The 27,333-nt window shown below is 40.6% G+C and overlaps 1 protein-coding gene across 2 annotated transcripts in view; it reads right to left on the bottom strand.

Annotated features, from left to right (window-relative positions):
• Window positions 1–25,456, bottom strand: part of LOC148350070 (mediator of RNA polymerase II transcription subunit 13-like) — a 205,030-nt gene extending 179,574 nt beyond the window's left edge. For both annotated transcript variants that reach the window (XM_088319745.1, XM_088319746.1), the window contains exon 1: window positions 24,411–25,456. In XM_088319745.1, the coding sequence (XP_088175871.1) occupies window positions 24,411–24,482 (72 nt within the window). In that variant the 5' untranslated portion in view covers window positions 24,483–25,456. The remainder of the gene's footprint in view (window positions 1–24,410) is intronic.
• Between the last annotated feature and the right edge of the window lie 1,877 nt (window positions 25,457–27,333).

Raw genomic sequence — 27,333 nt, 5'->3', positions numbered from 1 at the left:
AGAATAAGTGTCTCAAATAAATACAAAAAAATACATTACAAAAATATACAGTTGCAAATACATATTACACATATTTACAAAGAAAGACGGTACATCGAGAGAGTTTTCAAAGCTTTAATAATAATAATATAACTTTCATCCTAAACTGTGCCTTTGGGAGGTAGCCTCACGCTACTAACAACACGCTCGCATAACTGCAAATCAGTCTGTTAAGGAAATAAATGCCATAATCATTAGAATCGCGGCAGACCATCCGCTTCTTGCTCCTTGGTAATGATATATAAGTTGTATTCTCGAGCGCCGCTGGCAGCCGTTAGAAACATTACATAAATTGGCCGCATCTCTGAATAAGCCGCAGGGTTGAAAATTTGGGAAAAAAGTAGCGGCTTATAGTCCGGAATTTACGGTAATTGAGCAGGAGCGGAGAGTTGCTTGGTCCTGCTTCAAATAACCATGTATAGGAAAACGTGCCAATTTGTTCATATCGTCTTTGATGAAAAAAAAAGATTTTTAAAAAATCAGTACTAATTATTTTACAAGCTGTAACTGAACAAAAACGAAAGATATATTAGAATATAATAAGAATATGTTGGGTCACTAACAAGCTCTAACAAAGCCACAGTATGTAATATGTGACACTAGAAGGCACTGTATTGTCTGATACGGAAGAAAACCAGTGCCGTAGAGCACAGCGTAGCAGCAAGATACCAGACAACCTTAGCGACGGCCTAAGTAGGGATTCCACTATATATAAGAAAAATATTATTTATTGTATTTTTGCCTAGTAATCAAATCCATGTTTTTTTAATGGAATGAAAGTTTTTTTTGTACCACTAGGAGGCACCACCTGTCTTGATTACAGTAATGTGATTACATTAGGCTAATTGGATGATACTTGAACTTAGAACTGTGTTTTTAGGAATGTTATTATAAGCCTGTTCCTTATGCAGGTCAGGTTTTTGAACCCCCCTAAAACTAAGCAGTGCTACAAGGTTCTACAAGGTAGACAGAGTAGATACAGAGGCTTTGTGGCAGGTGATGGTAATGTATGGAGTGGGTGGAAAGTTTTTGGGAGCATTGAGTTTTTATGTGAACAGCAGAGCATGTGTAAGAGTAGGGAGTGAGACAAGTGAGTGGTTCCCTGTGTTGACTGGTGTGAGACAGTGTGTGATGTCACCATGGCGAGGCTTTGTGGCAGGTGATGGTAATGTATGGAGTGGGTGGAAAGTTTTTGGGAGCATTGAGTTTTTATGTGAACAGCAGAGCATGTGTAAGAGTAGGGAGTGAGACAAGTGAGTGGTTCCCTGTGTTGACTGGTGTGAGACAGTGTGTGATGTCACCATGGCTGTTTATTTCAGTGTTCATTTTACCTGTGAAAAGTGATGAGTCCCGAAGACTCGCATGCTCCAAAGTCTATGGGTCCCAACAGAGATCTTTGGGTCCCCAAAATTTTGTGTAATTGAGGTTGAAATTGTAAATCGGCGACAAATATATAATATGAATCTATATATTCATTCAGTTTTAATCATCAAATTATGAATTCATTTTCTGCATCAAAATATTGTTGGTAATATACCGATTAAAGGGTCTTTTTTTCATTTTCTCCTTTTGTACTTCCTTTTTTTCTTAACTTCTTTATACAACATCATCATTCGTGATATAATGCATCAAAGCAAGTGAGCCGTTTGAGAGCCGGATCTTTAATGAGTTGAGCCGAGAAAGCCGGTTCTCCAAAAAGAGACGGACTTTTCACCACGCAACTCGAGATCGCCGTGCGGACGAAAACTCGAACCGCGAGACCAAAACAACAATGGCGGATCTGCCTGACGAAAAGTTTGGAGTGCGGTAAATCTTTGTTTAAAAAAAAAAAAAGTAATCGGGTAATAATGACAATTTTGTGTCAAAAAAAGTTGCGTCCCGGGGACGCACGTTGATTTGAGACTATGCGTCCCCAGCAAAAATGATGGACGCAAACCAGAACACCATACAAATAACCATGACTTGACCAGATATAACACCCTGTCCCTTTAACAAAACCTGAAAGTAGGCCGACACGTGGCATAGTTCTTAAAGGCAAACAACCCTCGGCTAAAAAGACCATGCCGCTCCTGATCACCTGCATCTCCTTACAAGCCGCGGCGCCTGCCCGGCCATAAATCAAGACCACGCTCTTAATGGCGCTCCCACAGCTGCCTAGCTTAGCACTTTATTCCTGGGCCGGACCGTCGCATCATTATTATAAAGGCGGGATCTCCATTGGAATACAGTTTGTGCTAATGAGCGCCTCTTAGTTGATCACATTAGACCTCCACTCGAGGACACTTTAATTACCAGCGGTGCACTCCTCACCCATCCAGGCAAGGGGGGGGGGGGGGGGGGGGGGGGGGGCGGCTGTTTTGCAACACAAGACGTCCTCTAATTAAAGAGTCTGCATTCTACCTGTGTTTGCACAAGCCGGCGTCCTTGGCGGGGATGTTTTCGCAGCCCCCCCCGCTCAAGCGAGCTCTCCTTCAAGTCCATAAAACATATATACGGCGTGCATGTCCAAGTGCGGCTGGCAGATTTAGTGTCTTTCCGATATGAGATACATACTGCATGTTTAAATCTAGGCTTAAAACTCACTTCTACTCTATAGCATACGAGTAACCTAATCTTCTTATATGTAATAACTTGTGAAGCCCTTAGAGACTAACTGTGATTAAGGGCTATACAAATAAAAATGACTTGACTTGACTTGACATGTTCGAGCCGCCGTGCGGATGCCTTCAATCTACGGCCGTTTGAAGGTTGTCTCCTGGGTGTCGGCAGACCGCAGGTAAATAGAATGGATCTTTGACGTCTATAGCTGTCGATGGCAGTCTATCTAAAATGGATCTTTGACGTCTATAGCCATCAGTGGCAACCGAGCTGGAATGGATCATTGTCTATTAGGGGTGGGACGATATGCTTTAGACATGATTTGACTAAGGTGCGACCATTGTGATTCTACAAGTATTGTGATTTGATATAGTTGGTCGCCATTTAATTTTCTTTCCTAAAAAACAACTTGAATCATAAGCTTCTGGGAAAATATTCCCGCAAATTCCGGACTATAAACCTCTACTTTTTTCCCAAACGTTCAACCCTGCGGCTTATTCAGTGATGCGGCCAATTTATGTCATTTTTCTAATGCCCGCCGGCGGCGCTCGAGTACAAAAGCTAAGATTTAGACCGCTGGAATATATGCGCCGAGGAAGACTGCAACTTCTTAGCTTGTGCACAAATTAAATTAGCGTAAACTTTCCCTCATCATGCAAATTGCAAAAAGAAAGGCACATGACGCAGCTTTCAAGCTAAAAGCAATCGGATGAAGAAGGAAACAGAGCTATTGCACGTAAACTTTACTTTGTGAGGGTGTTGCTAGCGTGTTTTGGAATATGTTTTGGAATAAGGGAGCGTGGGACGACGTCTATTTGACAAAGTTTCTTTCTGATACGGAGGAAGATGACTTTGATTGCGTCAGTTATAAGGAGGAAGATGAGAACGGTTTACTGTGATTTTTAAAAGTACGGTATATTTTTTTAACAGACCCGTTTACTGTTTTGCGAGCGTGTTGCTAGTAGCGTGTTGCTACCTGTCACAGTCACGGTTTGGGATGAAAGTTATATTATTATTATTATTAAAGCTTTAAAAACTCTCTCGGTGTACCGTCTTTCTTTGTAAATATGTGTAACCATGTATAATATGTATTTGCAACTGTATATTTTTGTAATGTATTTATTTTAGAGACTTTTTCTGATATGTTTTCAACGGGCGAATCAAAAAGAAGGGGGCGAAAGCAACGGGGGCTGACAGGAAGTGGAGTAAAGGGGAGACGTGTTTGTGGACGCGGCGGACAATAGTGGATATATATTTTTCCCACCCTTACCTTTGGAAATATAGACTTTTTTTCCTTGGATTACTTTCAACGGGACCCGAACTCTCCAGGTCTGCATCAAACCTTAGCTGCCGGTATCATTTTCCTTTCATTTAGCCCCTGTGTTTTTTTGGGACTGTGTACTTTATATTCCGTTACGATCATAAAAGTCGGGTTTTGGGTTACTTTTGTGACTGTGTTACATGTTTTAATGTGGGCGCATGCGGCTTATAAACAGGTGCGGCTTGTGTAAGTATAAAAGCAGTTTTCCTCTTAAAATGTGGTGGGTGCGGCTTATAATCAGGTGCGCTCTATAGTCCGGAATTTACGGTACTAGAACAGCTTTTTTCCATCTTAGCAGCATTGTCTCAGTCGGATGCGAAGATTAGAATTCATGCGTTTGTTAACACCCGTCTCAATGACTGTAAGGCGCTACTCTCCGGTCTCCCGAAGTCCAAAATCAAGAGTCTACAGCTGGTACAAAATGCTGCAGCGAGGCTTTTAACTTAGACAAGAAAGTTTGATCACATGACCCCGATTTTGGCTAACCTGCATTGGCTCCTTGTTAGCTTAAGATGTGATTTTAAGGTTCTGTTGGTATTATACAAAATCATGCATGGACTTGCTCCCTCATATCTTTCAGATTTAATTTCCCCCTATGTTCCGGTCCGGAGCCTTCGCTCTGAAAACGCTGGTCTACTCGTGATCCCAAGAGCCAAGAAGAGATTCGCAGGTTCGATAGCGTTCTCCATCCGGGCCCCGGTGCTGTGGAATGCTCTTCCCCCTGAGATCCGATCTGCAACCTCAGTGGAAATGTTTCAATCTAAGCTTAAAACACACTTCTGTTCTATAACATATGAATAACCTATATTTTATGTTGACAATATCTATGTATTGTTTGACCCCATGTAGGTTTTAGATCAATGATGTCATAATAGTCTCTAATAGTCTGTGCAGCCCTTTGAGACTCTTTGTGATTAAGGGCTATACAAATAAACATGACTTGACTTGACAAGAAATCATGAATAATGATCAAACAATGCACAGCAGTCTGTCAGCTGGTCAAAAAAAAAAAATCCCCAGCAACTCAAATCGAGAAAATTCCCAAATGTGTTCTACTTTAATAGACATCAAAGATCCATTTTAGCAAGACATCCACTGATGGCTGTGTTTTTCAACTGGTTGGTCGGGACCCGAAAGTAAGTCGCAAACCTGTTTTCAGTGGGGCACAGGTTCCGCCTTGGCAAAATCATGCTAAGAACATTGCGGGTCAGTTACACTCCTAAACAGTCGATGGCGACGATGCCCTCTTCTCTCTATTCAGTCAATCAACGCCATTCCGATAGCTCTTAAAATGACCACATTTTTTTTCTAATTTTCGTTTTATTTCCATTTTTCCTCATAATAATAAATCCCAAGAAAGTTAGTGAAACGTGGGAAAAAGTGACAACAGATATCAAGTGGAAAAATGTTGCGAAATATGAAAGTCGTGCACGAGTGTCTGACATTGAAGCGTATCTGGTTTAAAAATGTTATATTTTTAGCTGTTTACCAGTAAATAAATCATAATTATCAATAGTTAGGTACATGTTTTATTGATATTTTGGGTTAAAATTCCTTTGAGTATGTGGCTATTTTGAGCTGATTTAGGGAGTTGCTTATGTGTGACTATAAATGTTAGTTGAAGTCGTTTTACTGATCATTTTGTTTTTGAGAATAGGGTGATTATACTCTACTATCTCTGCTTTGAACAACCGTAAAAAAAAATAATTTACATCATTTTTCTATTACGTTCCATTTTTTTTTTGTGAAAAAATAATTAATATAACTGCAGGAAAGCAGTCTAAATATAGTGGAAGCTAGAGCTTTTGTTGGTGAATGAGTAGAGAGGTGTTGTAAAAGGATATTGGGATGTTTAGACGTGTTCTAAGGGATGGGCAGGGCACCTGTATGATACGACAGGGGTAAACCAGCAAAAGCTGTCGGACCCTGCTGTTGAAGAAAAGAGTGTGTTGCGTCACCCTGACCCGAGTGACATGGCCGCTTTCTTGTGTCCCTTTTCATCTGGAGGGACAAAAGCATGACCAACTCGGGTGCCGAGGTGCTTAACTTGTTTGGGTGTTTGGGCATTTCGGTTGGCCATGGTCAAATTTTTTGTTTTTTTGCCACTTTGCCACTTTTACCCTTTTTTCTTTTTTTTTTTTTTTTTTTGTATATGTGTTTGTCTTGCTGTCGGTCACCCCTTTTGAGGGATATGACGTAGGTAGGTAGGTAGGTAGGTAGGTAGGTAGGTAGGTAGGTAGGTAGGTAGGTAGGTAGGTAGGTAGGTAGGTAGGTAGGTAGCTAGGTAGGTAGGTAGGTAGGTAGGCTTGGCAGCAACATGGCAGCCAATCATGTCAGCTCCATCTATGGGGGAATCATCTTGTGTGAAATAAATGCTAAAAAGTAAAAAAAAAAAAAGAAAAAAACAAACACAATTTTCTAAACCGACAAAACCATCAAATAATCAAATTATTGTCCAAGCTGAAAATGAATGTCATGAAATTTTGAGAACATAATTCATATTGCACAAACCAAATAATATTTTTGGAATAAAAAGCAATACACATTTTGACACTACCTAAACACATAGTGTTTATGACCTACCACAATTGCTTTCTTGTGGTCGCTAATGCTGAGGGGGCGGCGTTAGGGAGAAGCTAGGGCGCTCTAAGGCTGACTTGGTGAAAAAGGGCTCCAGTCCCTCACTCTTCCACCTTTGAATTGCGGACGATTTGGACATTATTACCTCATCTTGAACAAGCTTGCTGGAAAATACCGGTTGAAGTTCAGGGTGAGGGTGAATAATCGAATCGAGCCTGAGAGTTTGGCGAAAACTGTTTACGTAACACAAAACAGGGTACGTCCGTTTAAATTACAAAGTCATTACACCAGCGTGATCATCCCACAAGTCAATATGGTCTGTGCAGCCCTTTGAGACTCATTGTGATTAAGGGCCAAACAAATGAACTTGACTTGACTATTTAAATGAACGTTATTTTTGTTTTGTCGTTTTTTTGAGTTTTTTCTACCACCAGGAGGCGCTAAATAACACTACACACTGTGTTAAAGTTAAAACTTATAAAGAATTCTATGTTGGCAGAATTACTCAAATAAAAACAAGCATTAAGGGAAATAAATTTCCCAAGCGGGAGAGCGCTGTCCGGTGGCCCATCCGGGCCACGACCTCGGCAGCACTGCCCCCTCCCGTGTGTGTAGTTAACTTTATTCACACAGGAAACAGAAAAATACACCGGAAATGCGACTTCAAAATAAAAGAGTACAAGACTGATAAACGTACAAGAGATGCAATTCGACTGATTATTGAAACGTTACTTCATGTGTGTGTGAAAGATTGTTTTTCTATTTAGGAATATGAAAACAAGTTATATTCACACAGTGAATTCTGAGAAATATTACAACCAAAACGACCAACCTATCACACAGTCCCTTTAAAAGGCACACATCCAACACAAATACACAGTAATTACACACATGCCTTGGCCTAATAAATGCGAGCAAATTGCTTTCGACTGTGCAGGTGTACCTAATTTAATGACCGACAAGTGTACAAAGAACCCATTGGAGCCTTCTGTTTTTTTTTAATCGTCTCCGCCTTTGCTTAGTTTGAGTCACCGATACAATAAAGTGCACATGTCCACAGCCAGATGACTGTTCTCCCTCGCTCTCCACCCTCCCTCTCTCATTATGCTCCCTCGCTCTTTAATTTTCTCTCCCCGCGTCTGAAACGGGGGGAGCCGAGGCCGGCAGTCAGGAAATGCACATCAGTCATAATACTTTCCTAAAATGAAAACAGATTCCACTGCAGTCCTTTAGCCCTGCTCTCCCTCTCTCTCTCTCTCTCTGAGTCAGAGCTGAAAAACAGGAGACTAGCACTAGAAAACCTACCGTATTTTCCAGACTATAAGTCTCCCCAAAGTATCGGTCGTATCAGCATAATTTAAGAAGGAAAAAAACATATATACTGTAAGCTATGTTCCCTGTAATTTTCCTTACGGGTCTGAGCGTTCACACAAAGTCGGTGAGCAACGCTTGAAACAACAGTGAGCCACCGTAATCCCAAGTGTGGCAAGATAATTAATTATCAAACATGTTCCTGATATATTTTGTCGCATAATATTAACATTTTTGGGGGCTTATTTAGTCGGTCGGTCGGTTGTCACATTTTTTAGTGGAAGTACAATGTTGGCAACAAGATTCACTTGATATCATTGGAAATTATTTGAAAGCAACACAAACTTTTTCTTCTTTTTTCCGTATTTTTTTTCTACTTTTTTTTTTTAATTCCCCTAAAAAAAAATCTTAATGTGTTTATTTTTTCCGAGCTGTTACTTTTTTCTTTTTGTTCTCTATTTACTTTTTTCCTACATTTCTTTCTTTTTTGGGGGGCTTTTTTATCTAAATTTTTCCTTCTTTTTTCTCTTCCTTTTGTTTCTTTTTTTCTCAGAACTTTTTTCACAACTTTTTTCATTTTTGTATTTTTTTTCTTTTTTGTTTTATTCCCCCCTTCCTCTAAGTCATTTTGTGCATAATTTTACATAATATTTGGTCATGTTGGGATTAAGGAAGCACAAACAACCCGAAGAGCCGTTTAGGACCCGAAAGAGCCGGTTCCTTTCAGTGAGCCGAGCCGAAGAAGCCGGTGCCCCAACAAACTCTACTAACTTTACTCAACTTCGTTCTCCTTCGACTCGACTTCAAAATACCGCATTTAGGACACAACGTCGGGGGAACCCGTTTATTTTTACCTTCATGCACTGTAACTTTGACTTAAGTCGCTTCTTAATTAGTCATTTTGATCCCTGATTTTTGTGCGCTGGCTAGATTTTCTTGTGCGCTGAGAATGTGCAAGCAGTGCGCAGCTTAGAGGGAACACTGACGGACTATAGATTTCTTATTTACTTTCTTTTGTCTTTTATTAGCATATTTGGTATTGGAGTCATCCAAAAGTCATTGAAAGTAATCCAGTTAAAGTAACCCTACCCAACCCTGCTGGCTAATACCATTAAAACCCGAACGCTGAAAATTCTGGTGAGCCAAACACTCAATCACAACCATGGAACTCCTTGAAAAAAACCCAGTGAACACAATCACACTACGTCACACAGCAATATCGATTCAATTTCAGTTAATTGTGCAGCCCTGCCCCCGCCTCTCGTCTCATTCGTCCCGTCCGACGCGGGTCTCGTTCTGCATCCCAGACGGGATAATCCCCGAGCGCACCAGACTGTTGATGCTCCATTCCAGTGAATGATGATTTCTTTCTCTCTCTTTTTTTTATGATAATGATGCAAGTCGCAGTGACAAGCAGGTGAATCAGTGAGAGCGACAAGGTTACCCAATGGGCAGAATGTAGTAAAACAGGTTGTCAGACCGTTTAGCCGAGACTTTTTTTTTAAATGTTTCGACATAGGTCAAGTCATGCCCAGTTGATACCAGGACAGCAATAGAAAAACCTTTTTAATGGCGGCCTGCATCGAGTTCAGAAATATTGACAGAGAGGCCGGGCCAAGAGGGACAAAAAGGTTGACTGTTTTCCTATCTGCCAATAGAGAATCTGGATCCAATACCTTGGTAATCACGGATACCTGAACCCAGGGGTCGCTTTTTATAGTTCAGGGACAACATAGTAGAAAAAAACATGATCACGGGGGCCGGTCTAGTGGATTAGAGAGAAACAGAGAGAGGAAGAGAGAAAGACAGAGAGAGAGAGAGAAAGAAAAAGAGATAAAGCAATAAATAAAAAGAGAAAAATAAAGACACAGTGAGAAAGAAAAAGAAAAAAGAGAGATAGAAAGTAAATAATAAATACAGTAGACCCCTTTTAACAGAATTTGCCCCCACATTAACAACAAATCTTCTTATAATAATAATAATAATAATTTCCTTTGTATTGTCATTCTTTGTAACAATGTACACAGAACGAAATGTCGATACACCTGACCCGTTGTAGCGAGCCGATGCAGCCGCAGCCAACAGAGGGCGCCGCCATTTTTACCAATGTTATAAGTCTTAGGTATGACTCGGCCGAGGCGCGAACCAGCGACCTATGGGGGCAGCACGGCGACGCAGTGGTTAGCGTGTGTGCGGCACAGTTCTGAGGTCATGAGATCGAACCTTCCCGTGTAGAGTTTGCATGTTCTCCCCGTGCTTGCATGGGTTTCTTCAGGGCACTCCGATTTCCTCCCACATTCCAAAAACATGCGTGTTAGGTTAATTGGCCGGTCCAAATTGTCCCTAGGTGTGAATGAGCGAGCGAATTGTCTGTCCCTGTGTGCCCTGCGACTGGCTGGCAACCAGTTCAGGGTGTCCCCTGCCCACTGCCCGAAGACAGCTGGGATGGGCTCCAGCACCCCCGCGACCCTACTGAGGATAAGCGGTGCAGACAATGGATGGATGGATGGATGGTGCACCCATAATGTTTTTTATTAAAAATCAGTCTATTTTGTTTCACTTGTAAGTGACAAACGCAAAAGGGGTGCCGCCATGATTTAATTCCGGATTAACAATGTAAACTATTAACTCAACCCCATCATTAAATTTACCATTTATTTATTCAATATCCTTCAAAGTCCAAATCAGATGCACCAAAGAGATGTTTCCCCTCCTCTCTTTTTGCGTTTATATCTTTCAGGACAACTTTCTGATTTCTCCATTCTCTAACATTTGTCTCTGGTACCGTGGATAAAAGTAGCGTGATCATGAAATCAAATCCAATGTCTTTTCATACGTCATCTATGGTCTATTGCAGTGGTTCTCAACTGGTCTTAAAAACGCACAGTCCCGCCCAAATTACATCATACTTATATTATACATTTACAAACACATTTTTTTATGTTTTTGTCTTATTAATTAACCGATTTATTTCAATCTTTCAGGACTACTTTCTGTTTTCTCCTTTCTCTAACATGTCCCTCAAGTACAGTAAGTAAAAATACTGTGCTAAAGAGAAAAATTCGAATGGCTTTACGTATATCATTTATATGCAGGGTTGGGTAGGGTTACTTGAACTGGATTACTTTCAATGACTTTTGGATTACTCCAATACCAAATATGCTAATAAAAGACAAAAGAAACTAAATATGAATAAAATGATGACTCACAACACGTGGTAAGCTTTCTCTCCTGGCTTTGATCTCTTTGATCTCCGGCAAAACTAACATCAAATGCGACAGAAACAAAATGAATCATTTTCACATCATTTTTGCAGTTCCATGTATTCCGTTACTCCCAAAGACTGCACAAAATGTAGTCATTTTATTCATATTTACTTTTTGTCTTTTATTAGCATATTCGGTATTGGAGTAATACAAAAGTAATTGAAAGTAATCTAGTTAAAGTAAACCCTTACCCAACCCTGTTTATATGACTGGTGATCTAGTGGTTAAGATTCAGTGTTCTCACCTCCGTCACCTGGGTTAGAATCCCATTTCAACCAATGTTTTGCAATTCTGGTCACTGCAAAACATATACTTTCTATATGTTTTTTTAAAATTTCACAAAAGTAGCACGAGTACAACAAAAATAAAACAAAATTGTTGCCAAAAAGAATGGGCGATGTGGCAAATATATCAGACCAAGATTTCTTTTAACGAAAAATAATATTTGACTAATTAGCACAATTCTGACTGGTTTCCTTTTACAATTTACTAATAACAAAATATCTTACATTTCAGGAATTTCTCTTTCTGGACTTATTTTGGAACAAAAAATAAGCATGGTTTAACATAAAGCATTGATGTAAATAAACTCGCATTTGCAGCTTGTGGTCATGTCTACAATGCTGGTATGAGCATTAGCAGTTAAGGTCTGTGTAAGTAGCATTATCTGCTAAATGATATAGCATTAACTGATAAAGGGAAAAGAGTGGATAGAACAAAACAAGCCATTAAACCGATTCTATTCGCTAATGCGGCTAGTTCTTTGGTGAAAGTGTACAAAGTTTGATTTCAGTGGAGTAGATTTATTCTCTGCAGTTTAATAACCCATTACCCCAAACACTGGGAAACACCACCTCAAAGTTTTGCAAGGCACACAATAAATGTCTGTAATTGATACAAAATCCTTTCACTAATATAAATTATAGTGCCCGGTTCAGGTGTACCATGCACCTGTCCTATTGTGGGCGACCCATACAGGGCAATGACAATTAATAGAACAATGCCGTACAAACTAATGTCAGCTGCCGTTAATCACGGGGGAAGAAGCCACTAGAGATCAGAGTTGGCCTTATTTTGCTGGGAAACATGGCAAGAATTTCAAACTTTTACAAGCACTTCACCCGAAATTCAAGAACTTTCAAAACCTGTAAAACCTTAGCTTTAATATATTTATGCCCCTTGCCCCAAATAGATATTTCCTAAAGCAGGGTTGATAAAGCAAAGGGCGCCTAGTTTTATATAAATTTCAAAAATATCAACTCAGCTAGATGGGTTGTCAAATGGCTAAAAAGGTAGCTTGGAAGTTAAAAGGATAAAAATAAATAAAAGGGAGCTAGATAACTACGCAAAAGACTAAAAGGCCAACTAAATAGCCGGATAGAAAGGTAAAATAAAAAATTAAAAAAGCTAGATAGCTAGCTAGAAAGGAGGCCAAAATTTAGCTTAAAACTAGCAAAAAAAACGATAAAATGTTAGCTAGATAGCGTGTAAAAAAAGTTGTCTAAATAGCTTGATAAATAGCTAGAAATGTAAGCAGAACGAGATAGCTAGCTACAAAGCTAGAAAGGTAGCCGGATAGCTAGCTAAAACTGCACATTTGTTGCTGAATCACCTTGTAAAACCCAGCAATTTGAATTTAGTTTGTTGTATTTCCTGTAAAATAAATCAGTAAAAAAGTGAATAAATGTCTTTAATACATGAATATATTCTCATTTTGTTTTCTTAGTTGCTTAAAAATAACTATCAACACTTGAATAGATGTTTTTGTCCAAGACCTGGAAATTCTTTAGTTGAATTTCTCAAATAACCATTTGATCCTGTTATTACCAGGTTCATTATTAAAAATAGGGCTAATAAGACTCAGTCAACCAATAAAAAAAACATTTTACTAGATAATCACGATGACCTCGCACTGGTGAAGTCAAGTCATGTTTATTTGTGACGCCCTTAATCACAAGGAGTCTCAAAGGGCTGCACAGACCACCGATTATTGCAAACCACAGACTATTATTCCACCATCCCCTGATCTAAAACCTACACGAGGGCAAGGAAAAACTCAAAAACCTTAGCATGAGGAAAGTCAAGTCATGTTTATTTGTGACACCCTTAATCACAAGGAGTCTCAAAGGGCTGCACAGACTTCAAATTATTGCAAACCACAGACTATTTTTACACCATCCCCTGATCTAAAACCTTCACGAGGGCGAGGAAAAACTCAAAAACCTCAAGTCATGGTAATTTGTGACACCCTTAATCAAAAAGAGTCTCAAAGGGCTGCAAAGACCACAGATTATTGCAAACCACAGACTATTATGACACCATCCCCTGATCTATAACCTACATGAGGGCAAGGAAAAACTCAAAAACCTCAACATGAGGAAAATGAAGAAACATTGAGAAGGGACCGCACATGAGGTCATCCCCCTTTCAGGATGACCAGGCTGCAATGGATGTTGCAATAACAAATAATACACAAATATCGTCAACATAAAATATGAAATGATCTGCATTTATATAGCGCTTTTCAAGTCAAAGACTTCCCAAAGCGCTTTACATTGTGCTTCACATTTCCCAATAGCGGCTGTGATCTGTGCAGCCATGTAAGGCGCTAACCTGCTTATTGGGGGTAATTAGGGGTTCAATGTCTTACCCAAGGACACTTCGACATGTAACACGGACAAGCCGGGATTCGAACTGGGATCCCTTAATCCTAAAACGATCGCTCTACCTCCTGAGCTACTGCCGCCCCCAATATAGGTTATTCATGTGCTATAGAATAGAAGCGTGTTCCAGAACAGTCCTCGGGCACTTCAATCGTCCTTAGGGGGCGCCCTGGTGCCGGCGGGCAACACGTTGGAGACCCATTTCCTCAAGTCACAAACTCAACGACATATTTTCTTAAAAAAACAAGGCCAAATCCTAATCTGATGCATGATATTGATTATTTTCTTCACCTTAGGAATGCAAATCTTGCTTTTTAGTTACATTGGATCCGTTTCCTTCCTTGCTCCCGACACCTCAGCGTTGTTGCAGGCAGGGATGGGTAGGGTTACTTTAACTTGATTACTTACCGTTTGGATTTATTTTCATTTTCTTTCTGTCGCATGTTTTGTTAGTTTTGCCGGAGATCAAAGAGATCAAAGCCAGGAGAGAAAGCTTACCACGTGTTGTGAGTCATCATTTTATTCATATTTACTTTATTTTGTCTTTTATTAGCATATTTGGTATTGGAGTAATCCAAAAGTCATTGAAAGTAATCAAGTTAAAGTAACCCTACCCAACCCTGTTACTGTCGCATTTTATGTGAGCTTTGCCAGAGATCAAAGAGATCAAAGCCAGGAGAGAAAGCTTACCACGTGTTGTGAGTCATCATTTTATTCCTCTTTACTTTCTTTTGTCTTTTATTAGCATATTTGGTATTGGAGTCATCCAAAAGTAATCGAAAGTAATCAAGTTCAAGCAACCCTACCCAACCCTGGTTGCAGGGAACCAAAGCATGGAACCGGGGTCTCTCGCATGCCTTTCTGCATGGCTGCCCTAAGGGAGCTGGACATTTAGCACGCTTCTTCTTTTATCTAGCAAAGAGGACCTCCGCCTCCCGACAAAGTCACCAAATTTCACCTGGAGCCGCAATGGCCTCGCCTGTCAGAAAACTGCTATCAAGCCATCTCCGTGAGGACCACATTAACATTTTATCAGCTTTTATCTGGAAGGTTGATGGGAGGAGGAGAAGGAGGAGGAGGAGTGAAAAGCTTTCCACTGCTCCTCGCCTCGCACGATCCTCTGATTTATGAGCTGGTAAGCTGTTTGTGTAGCTTGACACATTACAGTATTGGAGATGAGGAAATCATTATGCCTGGGAGAAATATTTGAAGGGGCAGCCGCCGGCTCCGAATGGGAGACTGAAATGATTATTTAAAATGAATCTCTGGGGGTGATCTTCACCCTCCACGAAGGTTTCCGATGGGGATTTGTTTTAGGGACTGCACTTGACAGTACAACGGCAGTTCTCAAATAGTGGGGCCCCCTGGGGGGACACGGGGCTCTGTCATTGTAAGGCGTGTTTCACTTCAAACTGTTTTATTTTAACTTTCCCAGAATAAAGTGCAATGACACATCCACTATACTAGGGGGCAATAATGTTTTGTTTACATTTAGCCATCATATGGTGCAATTAACACTGGACCGTGTGTACAGTAAGATCAAACATCTAGTTGGATCCGCCCATCTCTGTCTGTCCCTCACCCCCTCCGGAGGAAAACAAAGCCTTTACAACAAAGACAGTTAAAACATCTTCTTTGCTCCTTTATCTCTTTGTTTTCCTTATTCTCACTGTAAAATGTGGAACTGGAGTGCCACGTCCAATTTCGTTGTCACAATATATCCCATGTTGTGACAATGACAATAAAGGTATATTCTATTCTATTCTATTCTATTAACCACAGAGTGTAAGAATTGAGTATGAAATGCAGACAGGAAGTGTAGCAGGGCCTCGGGTGACCATGAGCGATTATTTAACACGGTTGCGGGGACAGGCGAAGAGGGATGGGGTAAAAGGAAAAAACAAAGCATCCTCCTGTAGAATGTCACTGGGACCTTGGAGGGAGACAAGCAAAGACTGGTGTGCCTGCTATGTTATAATTGTGGGCAGCAGACAGCATGAAACCAAATAAAATAATCTGTCACGTAAAGACATTACAACCCAGTCACACTCGAGTTTTTCTTCAGCGAAAATCTGCCGAAAGCGTTACCATCAAAATCTTTGTTTTGTCCCCACCAAGTGTCACGGTTGCCCATTGACCCCAATTGGCCCCGCCCGTTTTGCGCCAGCTGTGGCTTGTTGACTGATTGGCTTCCCTCCTCTTTAAGCTCATTGCTTTTACTCGCCCTTTGTCAGTCCCTCAACAAACCTCTGCACCCGCAAGACGCGTGTTTTGACTCTGTCCTGTATCCTGTTTGTTTATCCTGTCTGGTATCGATCCCGTCTATCTCGCCCTGTTTGATATCTGACTGCAGTGTTTGGTATCGAGCCCGTCTGTCTCATCCTGTCTGATACCTTGCTACAATCTCCAGTATCGGGTATCGTCCCCATTGAAGGATTTTATACATTGTACTATAAGGGATTTTATACGATCAAATACAAATTACATTTAAATGCAAAAGATATTCATTGGCTGAGCTGTGGGGCGAGGTCAATGCAACCTAGTGGAGAACGATGTTTACAGGAACAGCAGGGAACAGGGACAAAGGGCTGATAAGATAATCAGCACTTCTCGACGCAGGCGGCCTTAGTGACGTAGAAACGCTCGGGGATGTTTTGACCATTTCAGACATCGAGGCGAGGTGTTTGGACCCCACGTGGGGGTTTTCCTGGCACGCCCATGGGAGGAACCGGCACACCAGCTTGCGGAAGAGACGTGGGTCGAGAGAAAGGTAGAAGATCGAGAGAGGAGGCTTGACGGAGACTCGAGCGACACTAATTCTGCTAATTCGATGGACTTCACTGAGTTAAATTATTTAAGAAATTAAATCTGCCCCCGTGTGGAAATGCCAGTCTCTTGGCCATATTTTCCCATCAAGAAACGAGCGTGCATTGTTAGGAGAATGCAGGTTGTGTTTGGTTAATGGAGTCAGATAACTAATTCTCACAATTTGGTAAACGGTACATTTTTTTAATATTTACCTCCTAACACCGTCTATCTCATCCTGTTTGATATCGAACTCCAGTCTCCTGTATCCGATATCAATCCCGTCTGTCCCGTCCCGTCCTGTATCGACCCCATCTGTCCGGTATCTGCTCGTGCAACTGGTATCGATCTCGTCAGCCTTTTGGCTTCCTGTTGTTCCACGCCAGACTTCTGCCTTACTTCTTCTGCCCAGCGATCGCCGAATCACTGGCGTTTTTGTCAACGTGCATTCCCGTAAAATAAAGCTTGTGTGAGAAACGTTACGCATCTGGGTCCTCCTCCTGTTCTGGTTCTGACACCAATATTATCACAAAAAATAAAAAGATCGATCTAGGGGAGGATTTCTTCTTCCGAGGGGGGCGTGACAGAAAAGAATTGAGAAGCACTGCAGCACAATGACATCTTCGGCAATAGTAGTTTTTAGCCTCACGTCACGGTAAGCATTAGTTATTGATGAGACGCTCGGACTATAATGAATATATCACCCCTCTCGTGCGCTAAATGTGCTTGTGCATTATTAATTGAACTACATGTTTATTCATATGATTTACAGGCGTGTAGAGCAGCAACGCAATCAATCAGATTTCTATTCTGCAAAACGATAGGTTTTTTGGTAGCCACTGTTGTCTAATGGGAATGAAAACCACTTCATATGAGCACAGCGTAGCAGAAAGTTGCCAGAGAAACATAGTGGGGACCTTAGGTATGGATTCCATTATGTAAAAAAAAATACAAATTATAAAAATAACAATGGTGTGATAGTTTTTTACTGAATAAAAGTATTAAAAACTGTGCCTTTAAGCATGCTTGGAGGCGAATCACTACAGTAACAGTGTGTAATATTTCACCAGCTAAACATGGTTTATAAAAAAACCCTCAGTATTAATCCTCAATGCATAAATACACCATTTGTCCAGTTCATTATTCTCTCCAGTTTTCGTTCCCGTCTAGTTTGTCCGGTTTCTTTTCGGTTATTTCTCCAATTCCCGTAAAATAAAAGGCTTATGTGAGTAACGTCACGCGTTTGGGTCCTGATCCTGTTCTGGTTTATGACATTAGTACAACAAAATAAAACAAACGAACGGATCACATACGTTTTTCAGTAGGCACTGTTGTCTAATGTGAATGAAAACCACTTCATATGAGCACAGCGTAGTAGAAAGTTGCCAGAAAAACATGGTGGGGACGTTAAGTAATGGATTACATTATGTAAAAGAAATATAAATTTCTCAAACAATGACTTTTTTATAAAAATAACAATGCTGTGAATAAAAGTTTGTTTGTACCAACTAGGATGCACTAAACACTAAACACTGTGCCTTTAAGCATGCTTGGAGGCGAATCACTAAAGTAACAGTGTGTAATATTTCACCAGCTAAACATGGTTTATAAAAAAAAAAAAACAGTATTGATCCTTAATGCATAAATTCACCATTAGTCCTGTTTATTATTCTCTCCACTTTTCGTTCCCGTTTAGTTTGTCCTGTTTATTTTCCTTTTTCATTATCTATCCTCTGTCCCATCCTGTCCAGTATCGACCCCATCTGTCCGATATCAACTCAGAAAATTGGTATCGATCTCGTCAGCCTCTGGCTTCCTATCATTTCACACAAGACTGCTGCCTAACGTGCAGGACTCCCCATTTCCCGAAAAATAAAAGGCTTATGTGAGTAACGTCACGCGTTTGGGTCCTGATCCTGTTCTGCTTCATGACATTAGTACAACAAAGATAAAACAAACGAACGGATCACAAAACAGAACTTTGATATGTTTTTTGGTAGGCACTGTTGTCTAATGTGAATGAAAACCACTTCATATGAGCACAGCGTAGCAGAAAGTTGCCAGAAAAACATGGTGGGGACGTTAAGTAATGGATTACATTATGTAAAAGAAATATGAATTTCTCGAACAATGACTTTTTTTAATGAAAATAACGATGCTATGATAGTTTTTTACTGAATCAAAGTTTGTACCACAAGGATGCACTAAACATTAAACACTGTGCCTTTAAGCATGCTTGGATCGATAATCAGAATATATAACAGAACAACACTTTATAATAAACTTAATTTTAAATCTACTTATAACATTCATTGCATGTATATGACATGGCTGTTTTCCATCTGCCATCAGTATGTACCTGTATTGACTCATCTTCATTCATGCAATGTTTGCTACAAGCCACGTGAACTCCTCTTCCCACAATGCTTTTAATGTACGTTTACGTTTTGTAGCCTCATCGATTTTGTTAGCTTCTTTTGAATCTTTCTTCTGGGGCTGAGGTTTTGGCTTGATTCCTGGTAAGGATATGTCAGAGTGGGCAGTTTCCTCATGCGTGAGGAGATTATAACATTGGTAAAAATGGCGGCGCCCTCTGTTGGCTGCGGCTGCATCGGCTCGCTACAACGGGTCAGGTGTATCGACATTTCGTTCTGTGTACATTGTTACAAAGAATGACAATACAAAGGAAATTATTATTATTATTATTATAATCAGGACATTGTGGTTCAGCCTTTAAGCATATGTATTCCTCAACAGCAAGCAAACAACAACACGGCTCCATTCGATACAATATGTCGATCGACAATTAGCAAAACAAAAAAATGGAGCGTGCGTAATGACGTCACAGAATGGAAAACGGCTTACCGCAATACCACGAGTAAGAGCGCTATTGAATTGACAAATCTTAACCATTCCTAGCCACTTCTCCATTTTTTTTGTGTTCTCTGTGGGTCTACTTTGGAAAATGATATGCAAATATGCGACCTTATAACGCTCGGGAAAGTCCATGAAGTTATTCGATGCGGGCTTCTGATTGGCTGCCGAGCATGCAAATTGACAGACGAACCGAAATTCCCAAAACGAACGAAGATTTCGAAATCGCAATAAAGCAAAATGTTTGATTTGAAAACATTCTTTTTTTTTTTAAATGTAGTTTTTTTTTTTCTTGAAAAAGTTGTCGGCCACCCGGGCGGAGACATTTGGAAATTGTACGCCCGACGTAAAAGATGCAGACGTTATTTCAGACACTGTTAATATTTCACCAGCTAAACATGGTTTAATCCTCAATGCATACATACACCATTTAATTATGCATTATTTGTATAGTGGTTCTTCTAACCAGTTCCAGTCAACACTACCAAATTGGACCAATTCATATCTTCTGGATTTTCTTCGTTACGAAGGTTTGAAGTCGGTTATACGATAAGATAATGACTCTTAGATGTCCACAAATTAAAAAGTTGAAGCTTCTTCTCCACAATAACTTGTTATTTATGTCATTTCACAAAACGTTAGTGACTTTGTATAATAATTCTCCACTAGAGGTCGTTGTAGCTTAGAATGGAGCTGAAGTGTATGCATTGGAAGCCAGAAAGATACAATTCTGAAGCTTATTTACATATATTCTGGAATCAGCAAGGATAGATTTCAGCCAGGACATGAAAGCTGGTGTTCATCGCCACTCAAGATGACAAAGCTAGATACACTCGAAGCGGCGGAAAAGAACGAACCGGTGGAGGTGATTAGAACTGGTTTGAGTCGCTAACTTTAGCTGCTAACAGATGAAGCTACAAAAAAAAAAAAAAGTTAGTAAGAGATTGAATTTGCCAGCGACATTCGCTATGGAAGGTGATTGAAACTGAAACTGAAGGCTTGCTTCATTTACAGGGAACAGCTCACAATAATGGCCAGTCTGAGATATAACCTACAACCAAGTGGCAACATAAGTGGCTAGAAAAGGAAACAGTGGGGAAAAATGTGGAAGATGGCCGAATCATGGGACTCCAGCTGTGGAAGTTAAGTGGCTGTCCTGTGCTAAAAGCAAAAGAAACCTTTGCAAAATCTTCATTTTGACTTCCGTAGCAGTAAGATGGCAGTCAAACATGTCATCTTTTTTTATTTGTAATTATATTACACAACTTCAGATGTCCTCTGAAGGAGCACCCTAACAACTCCATTCAAAATGTAAAATCGACATTATTAACGAACAACCCTCAGAATGAGGCAGTGATGTTTGAGAAGCACTGCACAGAAATTACTGAGTACTGCAGCTAATCCCAATTAAAGGGAGCCCATATTGGATTCCAGGCATTTATTTGCATCCATGTTTAGTTCTGTATTCTACATCTTTTTTTTTTCATTAATCCAGAGCTGGATTTCTAAATGTTTACTAAAAATGAAACTAACTAATCAATAATTAGATAGAGATAGATAATAATAATAATAATAATAATAATAATAATTTCCTTTGTATTGTCATTCTTTGTAACAATGTACACAGAACGAAATGTCGATACACCTGACCCGTTGTAGCGAGTCGATGCAGCCGCAGCCAACAGAGGGCGCCGCCATTATACCAATTAGGTATGTCTCGGCCGAGGCGCGAACCAGCGACCTCCCAGTCTCAAAGCGGGCACACTACCATCTAGGCTACTGAGCTGGTAGAGATAGAGATAGATAGATAGATATACTTTATTCACCCCCGTGGGGAAATTCACACTTCCAGCAGTATCCTTGTGTTGAAAAATAAAATAATAAAATAGAAGAAATAGAATACAGAATAATAATATATAACGTGTTGATATAGAGTATTTAAATAGTGCTACATAAAATACACACTCTAATAAAAATGGGGTAATATGCAAATGCGGGGGTCGGGTTTAATGTGGGCTTTTACTCCCCCCGGGTGGAGTTAAAGAGCCTCATGACTCCATCTCCAACTATTTTTCCATAAGGGATAGTTTATACCTTTTGCATTACATCTCAAAATCTTCCATTTTAGTTGACATACATTTTCGCCAGTTTATATTACTCATTAAGTATTTTAATGAAAACAGAAACCTCATATTCTATTATACAACATTATTATATTGCTCGGTATACTATTGTGTTTTGTTGTTGTTTTTTGGATAGGTGACCAAAAAAAGTTCATTTTTATCAGGAGTTATGATTTTGGGGAATAAATACAAACTAAATGCTCCTTCCTGCCGCTAGAAGGTGTAAAGAGCTTATGTCCAGTCCTGTTTCATATCAAAGACAATATTGTGCCGTATTTTCTCAGCTTCAGTAAGCCCGGCATAGTAGTCTGGGTTACGGTTAAAGCTCTTATTTGTATTTCTTTTGTTTATTCCAAGGCAGTTTGAGAAGTGAGACAAGCATATTTTTATTCATAGCTCTTGAGTTTGTTTGTGATGTGTTGGTTCAGGTGTAAAGCTGCATTAACTCAACTGTTACAATAAATACGTTGTTAACTCATTTAATGCCAAACATCAAATCATTTTCCATTGTTATGGAATAAATGTGTTGTGCTTAGAAAAGATCCATTATCATCTGTGATTATAATTTGTAGTGTTGGTTGAATGATAAAGCATAATATAGGAAGAACAAGGCACAAAAATTGGAGCTGACATTCTTTAAATGATAAGGCCAGCTTTAGGCAGGTAGGCGTCTTGCATAGCTGACGCCCCATTGGTGTGTGAGTGTGTGTGTGAATGGGTATGAATGAATGGGAAATCTAAACATTTGGTATTTTCCAGCTATTTTTAAAAACAACGAGTACATTAACTTTATTGACATGTTACCTAAAACAAGGGTCACCATTTCCTTTATAGATGATCGCTACTTATTAGCACAGAGAGCTAACGGTTTGATAAACAATTCTAAAATCAGCTATCATAATATTACTATGTTGTTATTTTATTGGGCAGCACGTTGGGACAGTGGTTAGCGCGAGTGCGGCATAGTTCTGAGGTCATGAGATCGAAGCTCCTGTGTGGAGTTTGCATGTTCTCCCCGTGCTTGCGTGGGTTTCCTCCCAAATTCTAAAAACATGCACGTCAGGTGAATTAGCCGGTCCAAATTGTCCCTAGGTGTGAATGAGCGAGCAAATTGTCTGTCCCCATGTGCCCTGCCACTGGCTGGCAACCAGTTCAGGGTGTCCCCTGCCCACTGCCCGGAGATAGCTGGGGTGGGCTCAAGCACCCCCGCGACCCTACTGAGGATAAGCGGTGCAGATAATGAATGGATGGATAGGCTCAGTCAACTAGTAACATTTATTGCCGATTGAAAATCTAATTTCCTAGAAAATCACAGTGACCCATCACGGGTAAGTATTTTAGAAGCGGTCAGAGGGCTACCCAGGTGTTTTAGGGGGCTACCTTTGGTGACCCCGGACCTAAATGGTTATACATTTACATTTTCAACCCATTTCAAATCAAGCTTTGTTGTAAAATATTATTTGATCAAATGATAAAAAAGTACAGATATCTTTATATTATTGTATTTTGTATTTGTATTTTTTTTAGTTATTCAGTAGAACTATAGTTGATGTATTTCCAAATCAGTATTTTAATAGTATTTGTGTAGAATTTTTGGAGTATTTCCATAGTAATATTTCTTTAGTATTTTTGTAATATTACTTTAGTTGTCTTGAATAAATAATTCTGTAGTAGTATTTTGTAATATAGTATTACTGTAGTCGTATTTTTTTCATATTTCTTTCGTATTTTTGTAATATTACCATAGTTGTCTTTTTGTAGTATTTTATGAGTACCGGTAAATAATCATGTAATAGTATTCTGTAATGAAGTATTACTGTAGTGCACAGGTGTCAAACAGGCGGCCCGCGGGCCAAATCGGGCCCGCTAAGGGATTGAATCCGGCCCGCGACACAACACTCAGAGAAGCGCAAGAGAAAAACAAGCGGCAGGTTGAAATATGAAATATGTTGCCAAAGCCAGGTGCCACTCACAAAGACACTGTACTTGTATTTATTTCTCTCTTTCTCTCTCTCTTTCTCGCTTTCTTTTCCACCCCTTTTCTCCCACTCTGTCTCTTTCACTCTCTGTGTCTCTTTTTCTCTTACTTTGTTGCTCTCTTTGTCTCTTTCTCTCTCTGTGTCTTTTAACCTCTTTTGCTCTAACTTCCTTTTTTCCTTTTCTCTCTTTTCTCTTTCTCCCTTCATACCCTTCACGCTTTCTTTTCTCTCCTTCTGTCTTTCTATTTCTCTTTGGATTTCTTTCTTCCTCTCCTTTTCTTTTCCCCCCTCTCTCACGACTTTTTATCTTTGGTTTCTCACGCTCTCTCCCTCTCTCTCTTTTTCTTTCTTTGTCCCGCCCTCTCTCCTTTTCCCTCCCTCTTTCTCTTAAATATCTCTCTTTTTCTTTCTCTTTCATTTACTAGTTCGGCCCCCGACAGAATGTTTGTTCTATCGTGTGCCCCCCCCCGAGTTCAAATGAGTTTGACACCCCTGCTGTAGTGGTATTTTTGTATTTTCAGAATGAAAGCAAAATCATGTATAAGGTCTATATTTGATAATTCGTTATTGTACTAATATCATTTGTTCTAAAATAATCTTTTTTTTGCAGCTTTGATGTTCACATTTTAAAATGTCTGATGATTATATAATATAATCATATTGTATATGTATAAAATCGAATTTATATTGCATGAAACTACCTGGCCAATTTGAAACGAGTCAATAACGTCTAACAGGACACCGCGATGTTTCAAAATATGATGAATTCGGTTCAAGATTCGGATCCGATTTGGATTAGTAACTTTGCAGAGTGACGTCAAAAAAGCGTTTCTCGGTTTTTGGTGTCCTACCAGGGAGAAGACGTTGGAGTGGCAGTCCTCAAGGCTTGCCCCGTTCGCCACCCAGTTCGTCGTTGCCGTCATAATGCTCCCACTTTCGGCTCCTCACTTTTGGGCATGTCGAAATCCTACATCAACACCCCCGAGGGGGCTGACACACAAAACTGGGGGGGTCCCTTCGCAAATCTTGGGGTCCACGACACACACCCTCCAAGAGAAGCCTCCTGACGAGAGGTCCAAATAAATAAAAGCAGCGGCGAAATAATGGGGCGTATTCACAGCAAAGAAGTGCACGATGATCCCATGATCATATTGAAAATAATCCACGCGTGGGGAGTGGGGGGGGGGGAAGGGGGGATCAAAACACGATTCCAATCCAGGTCAAGCGGACACATCCACGCCGTTTGTTGAAGATTAGCCTCAAACGAGCATCGTAGTGATAATCGGAATAATAATCCATGGTGGCAAACCGCACAAAAACTTCTCGAGTGGAGGGGGAGGTGGGGAAAAAACGATCCCGCGCGTGATTCTTTTCCACGCGTGCGATTCCTTGCACCACTTGTGATAGTTTACGAGAATCGCGCAATGGAGCTATTTATAGGCGCCTTTCTTAGCACGGCGCACAATGTAACCCGGCCAGGAATGTTTTAATCCCTCTGTTGTTTCTCTATTCAGGAAAACGATGGAGATCCTCTCCGAAATGAAGAAGGGAGGGGGGGGGGGAAAATCCCAAAAACGCTGTTTTCTTTCCTCCTGTCCTCTCGATCCTTTCCTTCGGGTGGACAAAAGTGGGGCAAGAATCCACGAGAGGAAAAAAAAAAACCACACAGAGAAACTATTCTTTACTCCAATGGCAGGAAAGCGACGAGCAAGCTTGTGCGTGTGCGCGCGTGGAAAAAAAAATCCTTCCTTCCTTTCAGTTTTTATATGATTACGACACGTCCTCTCGCTGCTGCACACGCGCGAGTGAGGGGGAGAAAACGCAGCGATTTCTTTGCACGTTGGGGCGGTGGGCGCGCGCGCGCGGCTCAGGGGGAAAAAAAAAAAGCTCGCTCTCGCGTGGATTTGCCGTCCTCGCTATGTGTGATCATGTCATTGAGGTTGGTAAATAAGAAGCGGTGCTGTGGAGTAGGGATGGGTCGTTCGCGAAGGAAACGGCTCTGTTGGGAGAATCTTTGAAATGAACGGCGGGAGTCGGCTGCGCCATCAATAAGGAGCTGACTCCCTTCGAAGCTCTCTTTCTCTATCGCTTTTGTTTGTACAGTATTCTTATACCTTTCGCATAGTCTTTCACCCTCTTCTTTTGTCTCCCTCTATCTTTTTTTTCTCATGAACTCTTTCTCTCCTATTTATATCCCTTCATCTTTTTCTCCCTCTCGTTCTCCCACGCTCGCCCATGGTATTCTCTCCTTTCCTATCATTTTCTCATGTTTTTTTCTTTCTCTGTCTTTGTCTCTTTTTCTTTCTTTCTCCCATTCTCCCGTTCTCTAGCTCTCTCTTCCTGTCTTATTTTTTCACCTTTTTTTAATGTGTAGCTCCCTAATCTCTCTCTCTCTCCCTCTCTCTCTTTCTCTGTCTCTTATTCTCTCCTTTCTCCTATTTGTTTCACGGTTTTTTCCTTCTCACTCTTTTTTTCTCACTCTTTGCCTATCCTTTTCTCAACTATCCTATTCAATTTTTCTTTTTCTGTTTTCTGTCTTTTTCTGTATGTCTCTCTCTCTCTCCCTCCCTCATTGTCCCTTTGAAATGAAATGAAATGAAAGCCTTTCTTTCTCTTTCTCTTACTCTCTCCTTTCTCCCATTTCTTTCGTGTGATTTTTTCCTTCTCACTCTTTTTTTCTCACTTTTTGCCTATCCTTTTTCTCAACCATCCTATTCATTTTTTTCTCTTTTTCTGTATCTCTCTCTCTCTCTCCTTCCCTCATTGTCTCTTTCTTTCTCTTTCCCTTACTCTCTCCTTTCTCCTATTTCTCTTGTGTTGCTTTTCCCTCTCACTCTATTTTTCTCACCCTTCTTATTCTATTTTCTCTCTCCCACTCTCTCTACTCTTTACCTCTATTTCTGTCTTTCTTTGTCTTTCTTTCATGGTTGGTCTTTGTCATTTTCCCATTTTTTCCCTCCTTTTTTCACATTCTTTCCCTTCACCTCCCCTTCTTGGTCTTTCTCGCCCAATCTCTCTCCTTCTCCCTCCCTCTCTCTCCACTCTTTCAGAGGCACTTGTGACCGGTCAATATGCACGTTTATCATCTCTGCGCTTATTGTTTAGTTGAGACTTCTTGTGATCAAGGGCTATCCAAATTAACATGACTTGATGGGCTCCAGCACCCCCGCGACCCTACTGAGGAGAAGCGGTGCAGATAATGGATGGATGAACTTGACTTAAACAAGATGTAAAGGATAACAGTATACTGAAACAATAAATGCTATAATAATAGAGTAGCATAATACATTTTCAATGAAAATAATTTTTCGTCGTTATTGGTAAAATATCATTCAAAAATAAATAAACTGAGAAAAGAGTTAGGGAGCGGAAACAGTCGACTCTTTTCAGCGAACCGAGCCAAAAAAGCCGGCTCTCTAAAAAGAGCTGGAATCCCCCATCACTCGTAGGGAGGGAAGGAGAGGAAGGGAGGGTGGGGGCGTTTGTGGGGTCCGCGCGCGCTCGCGCACGCTCCCGCAACATCCAATGACACTGCCTTCCACACACACACGCACGCGCACGCGTCTAAATCCACGCGCTCCCCCCTTTTTTCTTACGCGCGGCAATGTAATGGCGGTCGTAGCACAACAAGGGACTCGCCTTTCCCATTTGAGCGGTCCCCCCACCACACACCACCCATGCACCCCCCCCCGTACCCACGTGATCAAAGTGTGGGATTACATCTCGCACAGCTGCAAATACCCACGGCGGATGCGTCATCTTCTCGTTTATTAG

Source organism: Urocampus carinirostris, chromosome 16 (assembly GCF_059441175.1).
Source record: "Urocampus carinirostris isolate Australia breed hairy pipefish chromosome 16, RoL_Ucar_1.0, whole genome shotgun sequence".
NCBI classification, from domain to species: Eukaryota; Metazoa; Chordata; class Actinopteri; order Syngnathiformes; family Syngnathidae; genus Urocampus; species Urocampus carinirostris.
The sequence above is the reverse complement of the archived record's forward strand: the minus strand, read 5'-3'. Positions and strand labels throughout refer to the sequence as shown.